This window comes from Coffea arabica, chromosome 9e (assembly GCF_036785885.1).
Source record: "Coffea arabica cultivar ET-39 chromosome 9e, Coffea Arabica ET-39 HiFi, whole genome shotgun sequence".
Classification (NCBI taxonomy): domain Eukaryota; kingdom Viridiplantae; phylum Streptophyta; class Magnoliopsida; order Gentianales; family Rubiaceae; genus Coffea; species Coffea arabica.
In genome coordinates this window covers 40774859-40788768 of record NC_092327.1, presented here as the reverse complement: position 1 = coordinate 40788768, position 13910 = coordinate 40774859, and the positions used below count along the sequence as shown (strand labels likewise).

Here is a 13910-nt window from a genome sequence, read left to right as displayed (position 1 = left end):
ATATATACTAATAGTGTATGTTTTATCACCTTTGAATCTATAATATATATGTAAAAGTTAAATTTAAATTAAATTTTGTATAGTTGTTATTCATCTAACGTTAAAAATGTGTACACTATCAATGTAAGAATGATTATTTCTGGAAGGTTGTGTCACTGTAAGAAAAAATTATTCTGAAAGGTTGTGATATAACTGATATTTGTATTTAGGGAAGGATAGTAGTTTATTTTCGACAAACAGTTTTTTTATGAGGCGTCAAGCCAGCCTCTCTTCTTCCCTTTTTCTTTTTTTTTTTTTTTGGGTTTGGGGGGCATTGGGCATATTAACTCAGGATTAATCTTCTATACACCGACAGTGTATACATTTTCACCATTGGATGCATGACACGTAATTCAAATTTGAATTTAAAATCCAAATTTTGCATATGTATCATGCATCCAACTGTGATAGTATATATACTGTGTCAGTGTCAGTGTATATAAAATTTACTCATTAACTTATAGTAACTCAATTATGCTATGCTACTCATCAACTAAATGTCAGAATGTTTCTTTGCAAATGGAGGCTAATGACATGCTCTATCAAATTAAATCAGTGGGACGATAACGAAGTTTTTGCGGTGCTTTTTAGGAAAGAGTTGTGGCAGCAGCACGCTGGCGTTAATGTGGCGGCATCCTCACATTTCTCACCTTGACCAAAAAGACACAAATGGTACGATATGGCTTTCAACATGTCCAGTCCAATCCATTAAATATAGAAAATCTTACCTCAACCTGTTCACCGTTTGGCAAGTGAGTTTTTTGAGTATTTGTTTAAAATTTTACTGTAACTTACTGTAGAAATTTTTAAAAAAATTTTTAAAATGTGTTTTTTTTTAATATTTTGAAGTGTATAGTTTAAAAACTTTAAAAGGTTTTTTGAGATTACTGTAACTAAAGTTTTTAAAAAACTTGTAGCAGACAAACTTGGCAAAAAACTTGTCTGCCAAACAAGGCCTAAATTACGTTCCACAACTTCGTCGGCCTCGCTGGTACTCCTCACTCGCCGTCATGCCGGCCACCTGTCGTAGAGTTTTTTCCTTTTTTTTCCTTCCTAAGGCTAATCCCTCTTCTGTTAGGAGTTCTTGAAACCTTTTATGCTTTTTTTTTAAAAAAAAAATTTCTTTGGTTCCTAAAATCAATAATATATAGTACATGCCAAAAAAAAAAAAAAGAAGAAGCTAGTAGTACGTACTATTATTTAGTTATTTGCCATATTCATTCTTTCCCCACGTACGTAAACATATTATCTTATAATGTAAAACTTTCCCCCTGCAATGCAAATGAAGCCATGCAGCACAACCCCATCACCAAAATTGGGAGCAGAAGCTGTTCAAAATTATTCTGTTTCCTCGTCATAACAAATTCCAAATCCCACAACTGAATCGGTGATATTACGCTAGCAGTATTTGGAAACTCCTTAATTTAGCCACACCATCGATCGATGAATATGGATCGCTTCTCTTCTTCTTCTTTCAACAGGTCCTTCAAATCCAATGGTAGAAAGATTTCCATTGAGAACACAGAACCCCCTGACCACGAGAAACAGCCCATTCTCTCTGATCATCATCATCATCATCATCATTCTCATCCAACAACAATGGCATCGCCCTCCTCCCCCACCGACGACCACCGCCGCGAAGTCATTGTCAAGATAGATGGCGGCCCTGATCATGCCCGCGACGCTGGACATGGTGGCACCAACAACCAGGTTTGGAGGGAGCCCAGCATCGAATTCTGGAAAGACAACGACTCGGCTTCCCCCGGAGGACTCGATTACCGCCACCATCCTACCAATGCCAATGATATGGACGTCGTCGTCCAGGATCCGCTGTCAAAGCTAATTGGGCAGTTTTTGAATAAACAAAGAGCTGCCGGTGCAGAGTTGTCATTGGATGTGGACCTGGAGGTGGATGAGCTTCATCGAGATCAGCAAGATGGCCGTAGCAGCTGCACCAGCATCAACGATAATCGTAGGAACCCCAACCCTCCAAATTTTCCCCCTTTGAGCGGAGATTACCAAACCCGCAATGCTGATCACAATGATGATTATGAGCTAAAAGTTTCCTACCAGCAGGCTCCTGCAGCAATGTCGAATCGTAGTACTCCTACGCATAAAGTGATTGATATCGCACCCGATGAGAGACGACGTCAATTTAGCAAGGAGATTGAGTCATCCTCAGATGATGATGATCATGACGAGGAGTTGGAGGAGGAGGAAAATAATGAGAAGGTGCATCCCCTGCAAGAGTTTCATAGGAGATCGAACACGGATGCCAATAACAGCAATGATGGTCATAATGGCGTTGATGATGTTCAGGTGCTGAGGTGCACGTCAATACAGAGGAGAACCGGTGTGTTAGGGAGGATGAAAACTAAGTCTAGGTTAATAGACCCGTCCCCTGAGAGGCCCGAGAGAAGGTCAGGGATGATTGGGAAGCCATCCGGCCCTATTAGGGTTTCCGGGATGTTAGGGAGGGCTTCGGGGATGTTAGGGAAGCAGCCTGCGCCACCGGATGACGAAGAGGATGATCCGCTGTTTGACGAAGATCTTCCCGAGGAATACAGGAAGGCCAACCTTAATGCCCTCACCCTGCTGCAATGGATTAGCCTTTTCCTAATTGTGTCCGCTTTGGCCTGTACTCTAGCCATTCCCAAGTGGAAGAAAATGAAGCTGAGAGGACTCCAGTTGTGGAAGTGGGAGGTCTTGGTTCTTGTTCTGATATGCGGTAGGTTAGTCTCTGGTTGGGGAATTAGAATAGTGGTGCTGCTCATCGAGAGGAATTTTCTTCTGCGCAAAAGGGTTCTGTATTTCGTGTATGGCATAAGAAAGCCTGTTCAGAATTGCATTTGGTTGGGTTTGGTTCTAATTTCCTGGCAGTGCCTGTTTGACAAGAAGGTTGAGGGAAGTAACAGCTTCCTACGGTTCGTTAATAAGCTAATGGTGTGCATGCTGCTGGCAACAATTCTATGGCTGGTCAAGACACTGATGGTCAAAGTCCTTGCCTCTTCATTTCATGTTAGCACGTTCTTCGATCGAATTCAAGAATCACTGTTCAATCAGTACGTTATTGAGATGCTGTCTGGGCCACCTCTCATTGAGATAAAGGCTATTCAGGAGGAAGAGGATAGGACGATGGATGAGGTTTGGAAACTTCAGAATGCAGGTGCCACTCTGCCGCCTGATCTTAGACCACCTGCTTTCCACTCTGCTAAGAGTGGAAAGTTGAGTGGAAAGTTGATGGGAACAGCAGGACTACCCCCAAGGCCTTCAAGAACACTTAGTGTCAAGATCTCCAGCCCAATGGCCAAGCATCATGATGACCCTGGTATAACAATTGATGACTTGCACAGGCTGAACCCCAAGAATATATCTGCTTGGAATATGAAGAGGTTGATGAATATGGTTAGACATGGGGTCCTGTCTACGCTGGACGAACAAATTATGGGCAGCTCTCACCATGACGAATCTGCCACACAGATTAGAAGTGAGTGTGAGGCCAAAGTTGCAGCAAGGAAGATATTCAGAAATGTAGCAAAACCCAGGGCTAAGTAAGCTCACATCAGTCCACCTTTTACCTTATCTTTTCAATCTTCGTTTCATGCACTCTGTCGGACTTTTAGAAGCTAAAATGCCTCTTATCCAGTTGCGCCGAATCAAAGATCACCTTCCATGTTTCATGTCTTGACCTTATTATACTTGTTTCCTTTTTAGCCAAAGCACTTGAAACTAATGTAATCAATTTTCCTGAGTTGTTTGCACAAATATAGTAAAGCTAATGTAATGTAATTCTGTTCTCTTGTATAGGAATTGGAAATTAGGCTTCATAACGATCCATGTCTTGTAGATTCAAATTAAGTTGATGGTGTCTGATGTTGATATATTTCTTAATAAGGGATTCGGAGATTTAATCCTGCAAAGCAGAGAATACTAGTATTACTCGAGCCTAGACAAGTTCGGGTGGCAGTTATAATAATCCTATGGTTTTGTTCAAGAGAAGTTGTACGTAGAAGGTGTTAGTTGGTAATCTCCGCATACATTGGCTCTTGATCTTAATGCAAATTTTGAAGACAATTTGGTAGTAGACCAGCTCATTTTATAGTTGAAGTTAGTAGTAGATTTTCCCTCTGATCCTTTATGGAATGTGAATTTTGAAATTTGTCTCAAATGGAGATATCAGGTATGAGACATGCACAATTTTTTATCAGAGAGATGGTCTTGGATGTTGAACCATTTAATAGAACCATGCGATGACTCCTTATAATCTTGTGTTTTTCTCTTGACAATAACCCTTTTGATGGTTCATCTGATTCACTTCACTCACTATCTGACTTCAGTTAGCCTTAGCACTTATATATGGAATCATGGCTAATTAAAATTCCGTACTAATTGCAGATTCATCTACCTAGAAGACATGATGCATTTCTTGCGAGAGGAGGAGGCTTTGAAGATCATGAATATTGTGGAAGGATCACCTGAAAGTGAAAAAATCAGCAGGGCGTCCCTGAGGAACTGGGTGGTATGCTTAATCATTTGATGCCTTGCAGGGCCAAAAATGGTACAAACTTGTGATGTCTAGCTGACACTGAGAAGGAATACATTTAAGTCTTTTATGCCTCTTCCATGCAGGTCAATGCTTTTAGAGAACGGAAAGCACTTGCATTGACACTGAATGATACAAAAACAGCTGTTAATAAACTTCATCAGATGGTGAACGTAATAGTTGGTATCATCATCGTGATTATCTGCCTCGTAATACTGGGAATTGCAACAAGCAAGCTTTTGCTCTTCGTAAGCTCTCAGATCGTTGTCGTGGCCTTCATATTTGGAAACACATGCAAGACAATATTCGAAGCCATCATTTTCTTATTTGTGATGCATCCATTTGACGTTGGTGATAGATGCGAGATAGATGGAGTCCAGGTAACAGATGAACGAAATCAATTACTGCCTTCTTTTTTTGCTTGCATCCCCTTGTAGGTTTCTGTTTTTTTATTTTATTTTATTTTATGTTTAGGCATTCAAGTCTTTAACCAGCAGCGCCTTCCTTAATAATTTCAGATGGTTGTTGAAGAAATGAACATTTTAAATACAGTCTTCCTGAGATTTGACAACCAGAAGATACTGTACCCAAACAGCACTCTTGCAACCAAACCCATCCATAACTATTATCGCAGCCCTGACATGGGCGATTCAGTTGATTTTGTTGTCCATATTGCAACTCCAGCAGAGAAGATTGCCATTATGAAGCAAAGAATAATCAGGTAACATGGATGGGATTTATTTCTGTGAGCAGTGGCTCAATGTTAACAGCCTAGATTGTAAGATCATTATGGAGTGATCAGTGACAAATTTGTTTGTGTGTTTTCTCCAATGGCTTCGAATGCAGCTATGTTGAGAGCAAGAAAGAGCATTGGTACTCCTCTCCAACAGTCGTGCTGATGGACCTGGAAGGCTTGAACAGGCTGAAGATGTCGGTATGGATTAGACACAGAATGAATTATCAGGACATGGGAACAAGATGGCAGAGAAGAGCCCTTTTGATTGAAGAGATGATCAATATTTTTAAAGAGCTTGATATTGATTACCGCTTGCTTCCCCTTGATATCAATGTTCGCACCCTGCCTCCTGTTAACTCCAACAGGTTTCCCTCGACCTGGCCAACTTCTTCTAGCTGAGCAAGAAAGAGCTAGAGAAAGGAAGCATGGATTTGACTATGGGATGCATTGCCTGCCTAGGTCCAGGTTAGGTTCCACGACATGCTAACCTACGTATGCAGAAGAAGTCTCCTACTACAGAAGATTTACGGAGTTTCTATCTCTTTTGCTTGCACGATTTTGTCTGTCTTTAAACATTGTTATTATGAGTTGCAAATGTGCTACTCCGATTCTTCCTTGTTCTTCCTTGTAAGAGAGAATCAATGCGGAATTTTTCCTTTCCTTTTAGAGCATCAATTTCTTTCTTTGCTACTAGTTGTTGTAGTTACAATCAAGAATTTAGTCAATAAATCTTTCTTGATAACGCTGCTCTCTACACACTAATCCCACTTCTTTAAAAGATGCATCAGCTTCAAATAATCTTTTGAAATACAGGTTGTCATATCAATTGGTAATTGTTTGACTTCTGCAAGTAGTACGTTCGTTAGTATAGAATTCAGTATTAATGGACAACTTTAAGTTAAGATTGCGAAATTGCTTTATGAAATACTACTAGTACCCTAAAATTCAGGGTTAGTTACACTTTACTCCCTTGAATTTGGCCCCTAGCAACATTTTGTCTCGTAGAATTTCAAATATATACACTTTATCCCTTGCGGTTAATTTGTCCCCTGACCAAAAACTGAATTCAATTGGACACAATTACATTACTTATTCGATCTTTTAGCAATAAAAACATCTCAGTGTGTGTATTTACCTCGGTATTGATAGTAGTGCTTACTTTAGGTAAAATAAAATTAATTAGTGCATTTGGAATGAAAAATATTTGAGAACCTTTTTGCTGTAATTTTTTTAATATCATTTATATATATGAGGTAAAGAGGTGGTTGAAAAAAAAATAAAAGTATAGTGGAAAACATATTTAAAGAATCTCAAAATTTTTTTCACTAATAATATAGAATCCAAACAAAATATAAAGCAAGGTATTGTTGTTGCATAAAAACACCAACTCATTTTTATATCACGTGAGTCTATGTTTTTCCATATTCTGAATTAAAGTATAGCATCATTTCACAACCATTATACATTGGCATTAATATCATTTTATCAAAATTTTGGATGAAAAATTCATCGTTAATGTTTGGCTAGTCAATGAAGAATGCGTAGAGTGTATATATTTAAAATTAAGGGGGACAAGTTTATTACAAGAATTCAAGTTCACGAGGATAAACTACTATTAAACCCTAGAATTTATCAAGTGAGGAGAGGAAAATAGAAGAACAAAAAGTGCGGTTCGCTTTTTATCTTGCGTCCTTTATTTATTTATTTTTTTACGAAAATGTTAGAAATATTATTGATATAAAAAAACAAGCTATACAACTTGAGCAAAGGCCCATACTGAACTTTACAATAGTGTCCTTAGACACTGAGGACTTAAGAATTCCTCATCTTGCACTAAGCTAGTAGCATAAACACTAATCCTTCTACTTATCATATTACATTGGTAATCCATCAAGCTGAATGAGCATTTCATAAACAAAGCTTTTAGCATTTGGATGTCTTCCAGCAAAGGCCCATACTGAACTTTACAATAGTGTCCTTAGACACTGAGGACTTAAGAATTCCTCATCTTGCACTAAGCTAGTAGCATAAACACTAATCCTTCTACTTATCATATTACATTGGTAATCCATCAAGCTGAATGAGCATTTCATAAACAAAGCTTTTAGCATTTGGATGTCTTCCAGCTCAGCAAAAAGTCTTATATCTTGTGCTTTGTTCGTCCTCAAGCAACGTATCAACGGGGCAGGCGAGACTATTACTCTCACTTCCTGCTAGTTTTTCTCCCTAGCCTTACACAGTGTTGGTTTGATCGCTTCAGCATAGTCCAAAATGCTGTCCCCTGTGCTTCTTTCCCTTATGGCCCAGACAGCATATGTATTATAACCCTGATTAGCCACTATCTCAATTCTTAATGGCTTCCCTTCCTCTTGCTGGCTGACTTCCACTATAATGTTTATCAGATTGCTTTCATCATTGTTGTGCTGTTCTTCCTCGTTCCTTGCTGTTGTTTCCTGAATGCTCACTTGCTTGTCTATACTTTGGGCTTCAGTGTATTCCAACCACTCTAGATGAGCTTTCTGTACAATTTCAAAAGGGTGACGGTATCTATTGTTAAACATCTTCTCATTTCTAGCTTTCCATACTTGCTAGAGAATGTTGACAGTAAGTGCTTGGTGTTGTTGTCCATTAGTCCTGCTTATTGCTTCCAGTTAGAGCTGTTAAACGAGCCGAGTCGAGCTCGAGCATAGGACAATCGAGCTCGGCTCGAATCTCTAATCGAGCTAGTTCGAACTCGCTCTATTACTAATTCGAGCTTCACAAGGCGCTCGAGCTCGACTCGATATACAGGTAGAGAGCTCGAGCTCGAGCTCGAACTCGAGTTTGAGATCGAGCCGGTCCTGTCGAGCTTGAAGTTCGAGCTCGTTTACGGGTGAGAGCATATCAGTTCCTGGCAAACTCATATTTAGTCGGACAAAAGAAGAGCACATTCCTTAATATATCATCTTCAATTCCACAAGCTCGAATTGAAGCCAAATATTGCAAGCCAGGTCGAATATAAAAACTCAGATTACAATATCCAAACCAAATCAGATTACAACATGTCCAAAACATATCAAATAACATATCCAAACCAAATATCAGATTAGAACATGAAAAGTTTACATAAACAGCCACCAACATATCAGATAACATGTCCAAACCAAATATCAGATTACAACATGAAAAGTTTACATAAACAGCCCCCAAACATATCAGATAACATGTCCAAACCAAATATCAGATTACAACATCAAAAGTTTACATAAACAGCCACCAAACATATCAGAAGCCACCAAGCAACATCAACAGCCACCAAATCAGCTCGTGAATGATTCAGGAAGTTCAACTTCCTCAAATGTGATTGATTCGGCCGCATCAAGTGATTCCTACAAAACAAAAGTAAGAAAGTTATAAAATTCTTCAAAATCAGATATAAGGAAACTGTAACAACAACAAAAACATCCAATTAGTTACTTACGCGAGACTTATTCTTTAGGCCATGAAGACTGCGGAGCCATATATAGATCCTAAATTCATTTAATTCTAGCAGGCTAGCCCAGAGCTGTATGGGGACAGCTATCCAAGATTTTTACATATTGGACAGTAAGTGTCTAAGTGGCAGTGGCATTAATTATTGCCATTCATTCATCTTCTTAAAGGAACTTATGATTAATCGTAATTAACTTGACCAAATTCATCAAGCTAATTCAATGAATGATGTACAGAGTGATGCATATCAAGCCACAGGTTGTTAAAATTTGCTATGCTCAGGCTTTGCCCAGACCAATAATCGAATAGCAATCGGAGCTGCAATTTCTCCCACGTCTTCATATAATGGTCCCAGTATATGTGTGTGTGTGGATATATATACTAAATTTGCTAGCTAATTTTCAAGAAAAGGAAAAAAAAAGTGATTAAAAAAGAAATTAAGTAGACGAAAATCAGAGGAACTGGTACCAATTAAACACACATCTCTTACCACAAAAAGAAAAACTAATTAAACAAACTAATGACCTAAATAGCAATCAGCAGGAACCTACTGATGCAGATGTTACCATCCTTGGCCAGTTAATTAGTGCAAAACTTGGAAACAGCCATAGGGCCAAAAACATTATCTCGTTTATTAACATCAACATCCAACTCCAGCGATAGAAAATAGAACAATTTCGATGAATGTGAACAATAATCATTCTATATAAATATTGTAACAAACACTCCAAAAAAAAAAACAGTACTTGAAGACAATTTCGACATTCACTATTAATTTACTAGTATATTTGCCAGTCTTCAATACCATCTTTTTCAGATACAACAATCAGTATATAATCACCAAGCACATTCTAATCTGCTCGATACATGTGTGCTTGTTAAATTGATTGAAATTTAAATTCTTGAACCCAAAAACAAAGAAAGAAAAGGAAAAAAAAAAAAAAGAATCAGGGTCACTACTTACCAGAATGCAGTGAATCGGGGTATGGTAGAGGCTCCTGGCTCTACCGAGGTGGCTCCGTATGGCTGCTCCGTATGATGAGTCAGTGACGGTGGCAAGAATCAGGCGAGCTACTGGCCAAGGAAGGAATTCAGTCGCTTGATTCAGTGGGCTGCTTTTGTCAAGAGGGTGCGGCTGCGGCTGCGACTGCAGGTGTGGAATGGGAAAAAAGTTGACAGAAAGGGGAAAAGAAAAAATTAGGAGAATGGAGGCTGACGGTGAGAATGAAGGCTGCGGGGTGGGGTGAGAATGGAGGATGGCGCTTGGCGGTGAGAATGGAGGCTGCGGGGATTGGGGTGACGGCTCTGGCCTGTGGGACGGGAAAACGAAATACCAAAAGAGGAAAGGAGAAATTAGGGCTACAGCAGACGGGAGATGACTTAGTGTACCACATACACGCTGAAATGATGAAAATGTCCCTATCGTTCGAGCCTACCGAGCTTATACGAACCGAGTCTTCTCGGCTCGTTTAATAAACGAGTACTCATTAGAGCTCGAGCTCGGCTCGTTTCTCTCTGTTAACGAGCCGAGCCGAGCCCTTATCGAGCCGGGTCGAGCTCGGCTCGCGAGTTGCCCGGTTCGATTAACAGCTCTACTTCCAGTAGACCATTCCACCACTTATTGAAGTTTCCTTTGTAATCTGCAAGTCCATCCCACTGCAATGGAACCAATTTCCAGACTTCCTTTGCTTGATTGCAGAAAAAGAACAGGTGCTCTGTTGTTTCCTCTCTTTCCCCACATATCTGGCATATTGGCTCTCCCATTCTGGTCCTACAATATATCAGTTCATTCACTGGTAAAGCTCTATTCAAGCATTTCCACATAAAATTCTTCAATTTGGCTTTGATGTTCAGTTTCCACATCCATTTCCATCCCTTCTTACTTTGTCCAGTGATGCTTGATTCCCCTTGCCATCTGGTTTCCTTATGTTGAATATCCTTTCCTCCACTCAAAAACTTGTAAGCTGATTTGACAATGTACTTTCCATTATTGCTCTCTGTCCAAAAATTGCAGTGTTCCCTTCCACTCAAGCTAACTGGGATTTTGAGTATTTCTGTAGCATCTTTTCCATTGAAAGTTCTGAATATCAGATGTTTATTCCATCTGAAGTTGGTTATCAGTTCTTCCACTTTTTGTAACCTATAGTTCTGAGGCTTGTTGGTTGAAGGTTTCCCCTCTTTGTTATTTGGAATCCAGCTGTCCTCCGAGTGCTTTTGCCATTCCTAATTTTCCTCCACATTCCCTTCCCCACATCCTCTCTAACACTCATCAGGCTTTCCCATATCCATGAAGCTGTTTGGCTCACCTTGCATTGGAATATTGAGTTGTCTGGTTAATACTTGGCTTTTATGATCTTACTTATCAACAGATTGAGACATGTCACTAGTCTTCAGATTTGTTTTCCTAGAAGAGCCTTATTGAAATCTTGTAGGTCTCTGAATCCCAGTCCCCCTATGTTTTTGTCCTTAGTAAGCTTGCTCCAAGAGTACCAGTGCATCTTTCTCCTTTCATTTTCTTCTCCCCACCAGAATCTAACCATCATAGAACTGATGTCCTTACATAGCTTTCCTGGTAACTTGAAACAGGACAAAGCATATGTGGGTAAAGCCATTGTGATGGCTTTTAGAAGTATTTCCTTCCCTGTAGTACTCAATAACTTATTCTTCTAGCTTTCTATCATTCTCTGACAACTATTTCTGATGAATCAAAGAGTTGTTCTTTTGATCTTGTGATGACCATGGGTAAACCAAGGTATTTGCCTTCACTAACCTTCTAAATGTTTCCCAACCTCCTGCAAACTTCTATTTACTCCTCCTCAGTTAAATTCTTCCTGAAAAACACAGATGATTTATCAAAGTTTATCTATCTAACCAGATCTTTTTTCATATTCTGCCAGAATCTTCATAAGTGCTTCAGCCTGACCTGGGATTGCTTTACAGAAAATTTGTAACATCCCGAATATTAGGAGGTTGTTTGTGAAGAAAATATTAAAGTGTATTTCTTTGGGTTGATTTAAAACCTTATTTTGGTTTAAAAGACTAGAAACCCTAATATTGTAGCCAAAAACCCTAGTTTACTTGTGACTAACCGGTTTTCCTAAATCTCTCATATTTTAATTGAAACCCTAATTTTAATTACTGGAATTGGAAAATTCCTCACGTTTTCTTAAAAATTTCTTTTTATTTGAAGATTATCATTTATTAAAGCCCTACTATCCAATTATCCCATGATAAGTGTAAATAAACCTAGAAAATAAGGTTTTACGCTTTGGTTTCAAGTTTGGAGTAAAATTAGGGTTTTCGCGATTTTTCGCCGGATGAATTTTCGGTACAGAGTAAGGATTAAATTTGGAGATTAAAAGTGACTTTTAAGTGAAAAATAATATGTGAGTAGTAGCAGTAAAATAAGGTTAGTGAATGGGAAGTAAAAACCCTAGTACGTGAGTTTTTAAGAAAAACGGCGTGAACCGGCGGGTCCCGCGCACTACCGTTTGAACGCACCACTGGACCACCACTTTCTTGCACCACAAGCTTATTGATATTTGAGCCAAAATATCTTCTTATATTACAGCTAAGGGGACCGAAATTTGTGGCTTATAAGTAAGGGGAAGAAAGAGAAAAATTAGTGGCTAAGAATTGTCCAAGTGTTAGCCAAATTGTGGTCTTAATTAACTCTAACCTTCTTACTCCTTATAAGACAAAAATCAGCTTCATTTCTCTTCATTTTCTGCTGCCAAGAGCCGAGAGAGAGAGAGAGAGTAAGAATAAGAGAGGAAAAACAAAACTCTTCTCCATTTCTTCTTCAATCCACCAACAAAGTGAGAAATCAAACAAAAGAAACCGATTAATCTTGTCTTTGAGTGGTTAGTTAGTGTTTGGTGGTGAAAGTTTGGAAAAGGAAAGCTTGGGGCTGCTTTTAGAGACTTCTAACCAAGGTAAGAGAACTCATCTCTCTAAGTTTTGCTTTTGATTTTGTTAAATTAAGTTAGTAGTTTGATTATAGTGGTGGAATCATGGATGATTAGCATGATTTAGAGGTTTTCCCCAATTTATTTGATGAACTAGGGGTTCTGATTTTCTGCTCAATGTGATGTATGATGTGTAAATGTTGCAATTAAGGTTATATAAGGTTGTTTAGTGGTGATTAGAACCAGAAATTTGAGGAAATTACACTTAGAGCTAAAAATTCCAGATTTCTGGAAAATTTCCCAAGCATTCTGTCCGAAATTGTATCTATATGTTAGAGGCCGATTTGGCCTTTGGTCAAAGAAGGAAAGTTGTATAGAATGGCATTTTATAGGTGCCTGTAAAATTTCAGCTCAATCGGAGCAACGGAGGTCGTGAAAAGTCCAAAATACCCCTACTGTTTTAAGAATTTCCCAGCAGTCCGTTTCTTCAGTTTAGTCCAGTTTATCACGATTTTTGACCAGGATCCATTATGATTTAGCTCTGGGCCAAAACATAAAAGTTGTAGTGTTCTGAAGTAGCTTTAAAATGCCTCAAAGAAAACCTGATTCGGACTTGTGTACACTGAGTTAGGTCCGCTACAGCATAATGCGTTTAAACAGCCGATGAATTGGTTTCTGGTTTAGTAGTCTGAGATTTTGACTAAGTTACATTAGGAAATGGACTAAGTGACCTTCATGAATGTTGTAGCTTTGTGTCTTAGCTTCGAAACGGCATAGGTTTCGCCTTAATCCGATAAGCGTAGCCTCGGACAAGTTATTTCCGCTTGTACACGTCAAATCTGTCTTGTGCCACATTGAATTTCTGCACTTGTACTTAATGCGGTTCTTGTTGTTATGATATTGTGAGCCTATGGAACGGCTCTTGACATAAATTTCTGATATGTATGTTGTTGGGCTGTTGTTGAAGAAAAATAATGAAGCCTAAATGGCTGGAAAATTAGGTAAACACAAAGGGCATGCTGCCCAAATTTACGCTCGAGGACTATATAAATACACTTGCGACTTGGGTCGAGTTGATATGAATAGTACTTGAACCATCTAGGGTACTTGAGTCTTCTTGTTCGAGGTATATAAGTAAGGATTTGGCCGAACTTGTACCCTTGAGAAATGAAATAATGATTGCTCAAAGTACGTTTTCCCTTGTACTTTCGAC

At 38.9% G+C, this 13910-nt stretch overlaps 1 protein-coding gene and 1 long non-coding RNA gene across 2 annotated transcripts; one reads left to right on the top strand and one right to left on the bottom strand.

Moving 5' to 3' along the window:
* Positions 1–1489: 1489 nt before the first annotated feature.
* LOC140014832 (mechanosensitive ion channel protein 6-like) lies at positions 1490–5978 on the top strand. Its single transcript, XM_072066348.1, has 5 exons — positions 1490–3590; positions 4435–4558; positions 4669–4962; positions 5101–5303; positions 5429–5978. The coding sequence occupies exons 1-5, from the start codon at positions 1639–1641 to the stop codon at positions 5715–5717; spliced, it is 2862 nt and encodes a 953-aa protein (XP_071922449.1). The 5' UTR covers positions 1490–1638; the 3' UTR covers positions 5718–5978.
* A 2382-nt stretch (positions 5979–8360) lies between these two features.
* On the bottom strand, positions 8361–11732 carry LOC113709654 (uncharacterized). The gene is made up of 2 exons (XR_003452761.2): positions 9754–11732; positions 8361–8686 (listed from the first exon to the last, which is right to left on the bottom strand). It is a non-coding gene; the product is annotated as an uncharacterized lncRNA (long non-coding RNA).
* Between the last annotated feature and the right edge of the window lie 2178 nt (positions 11733–13910).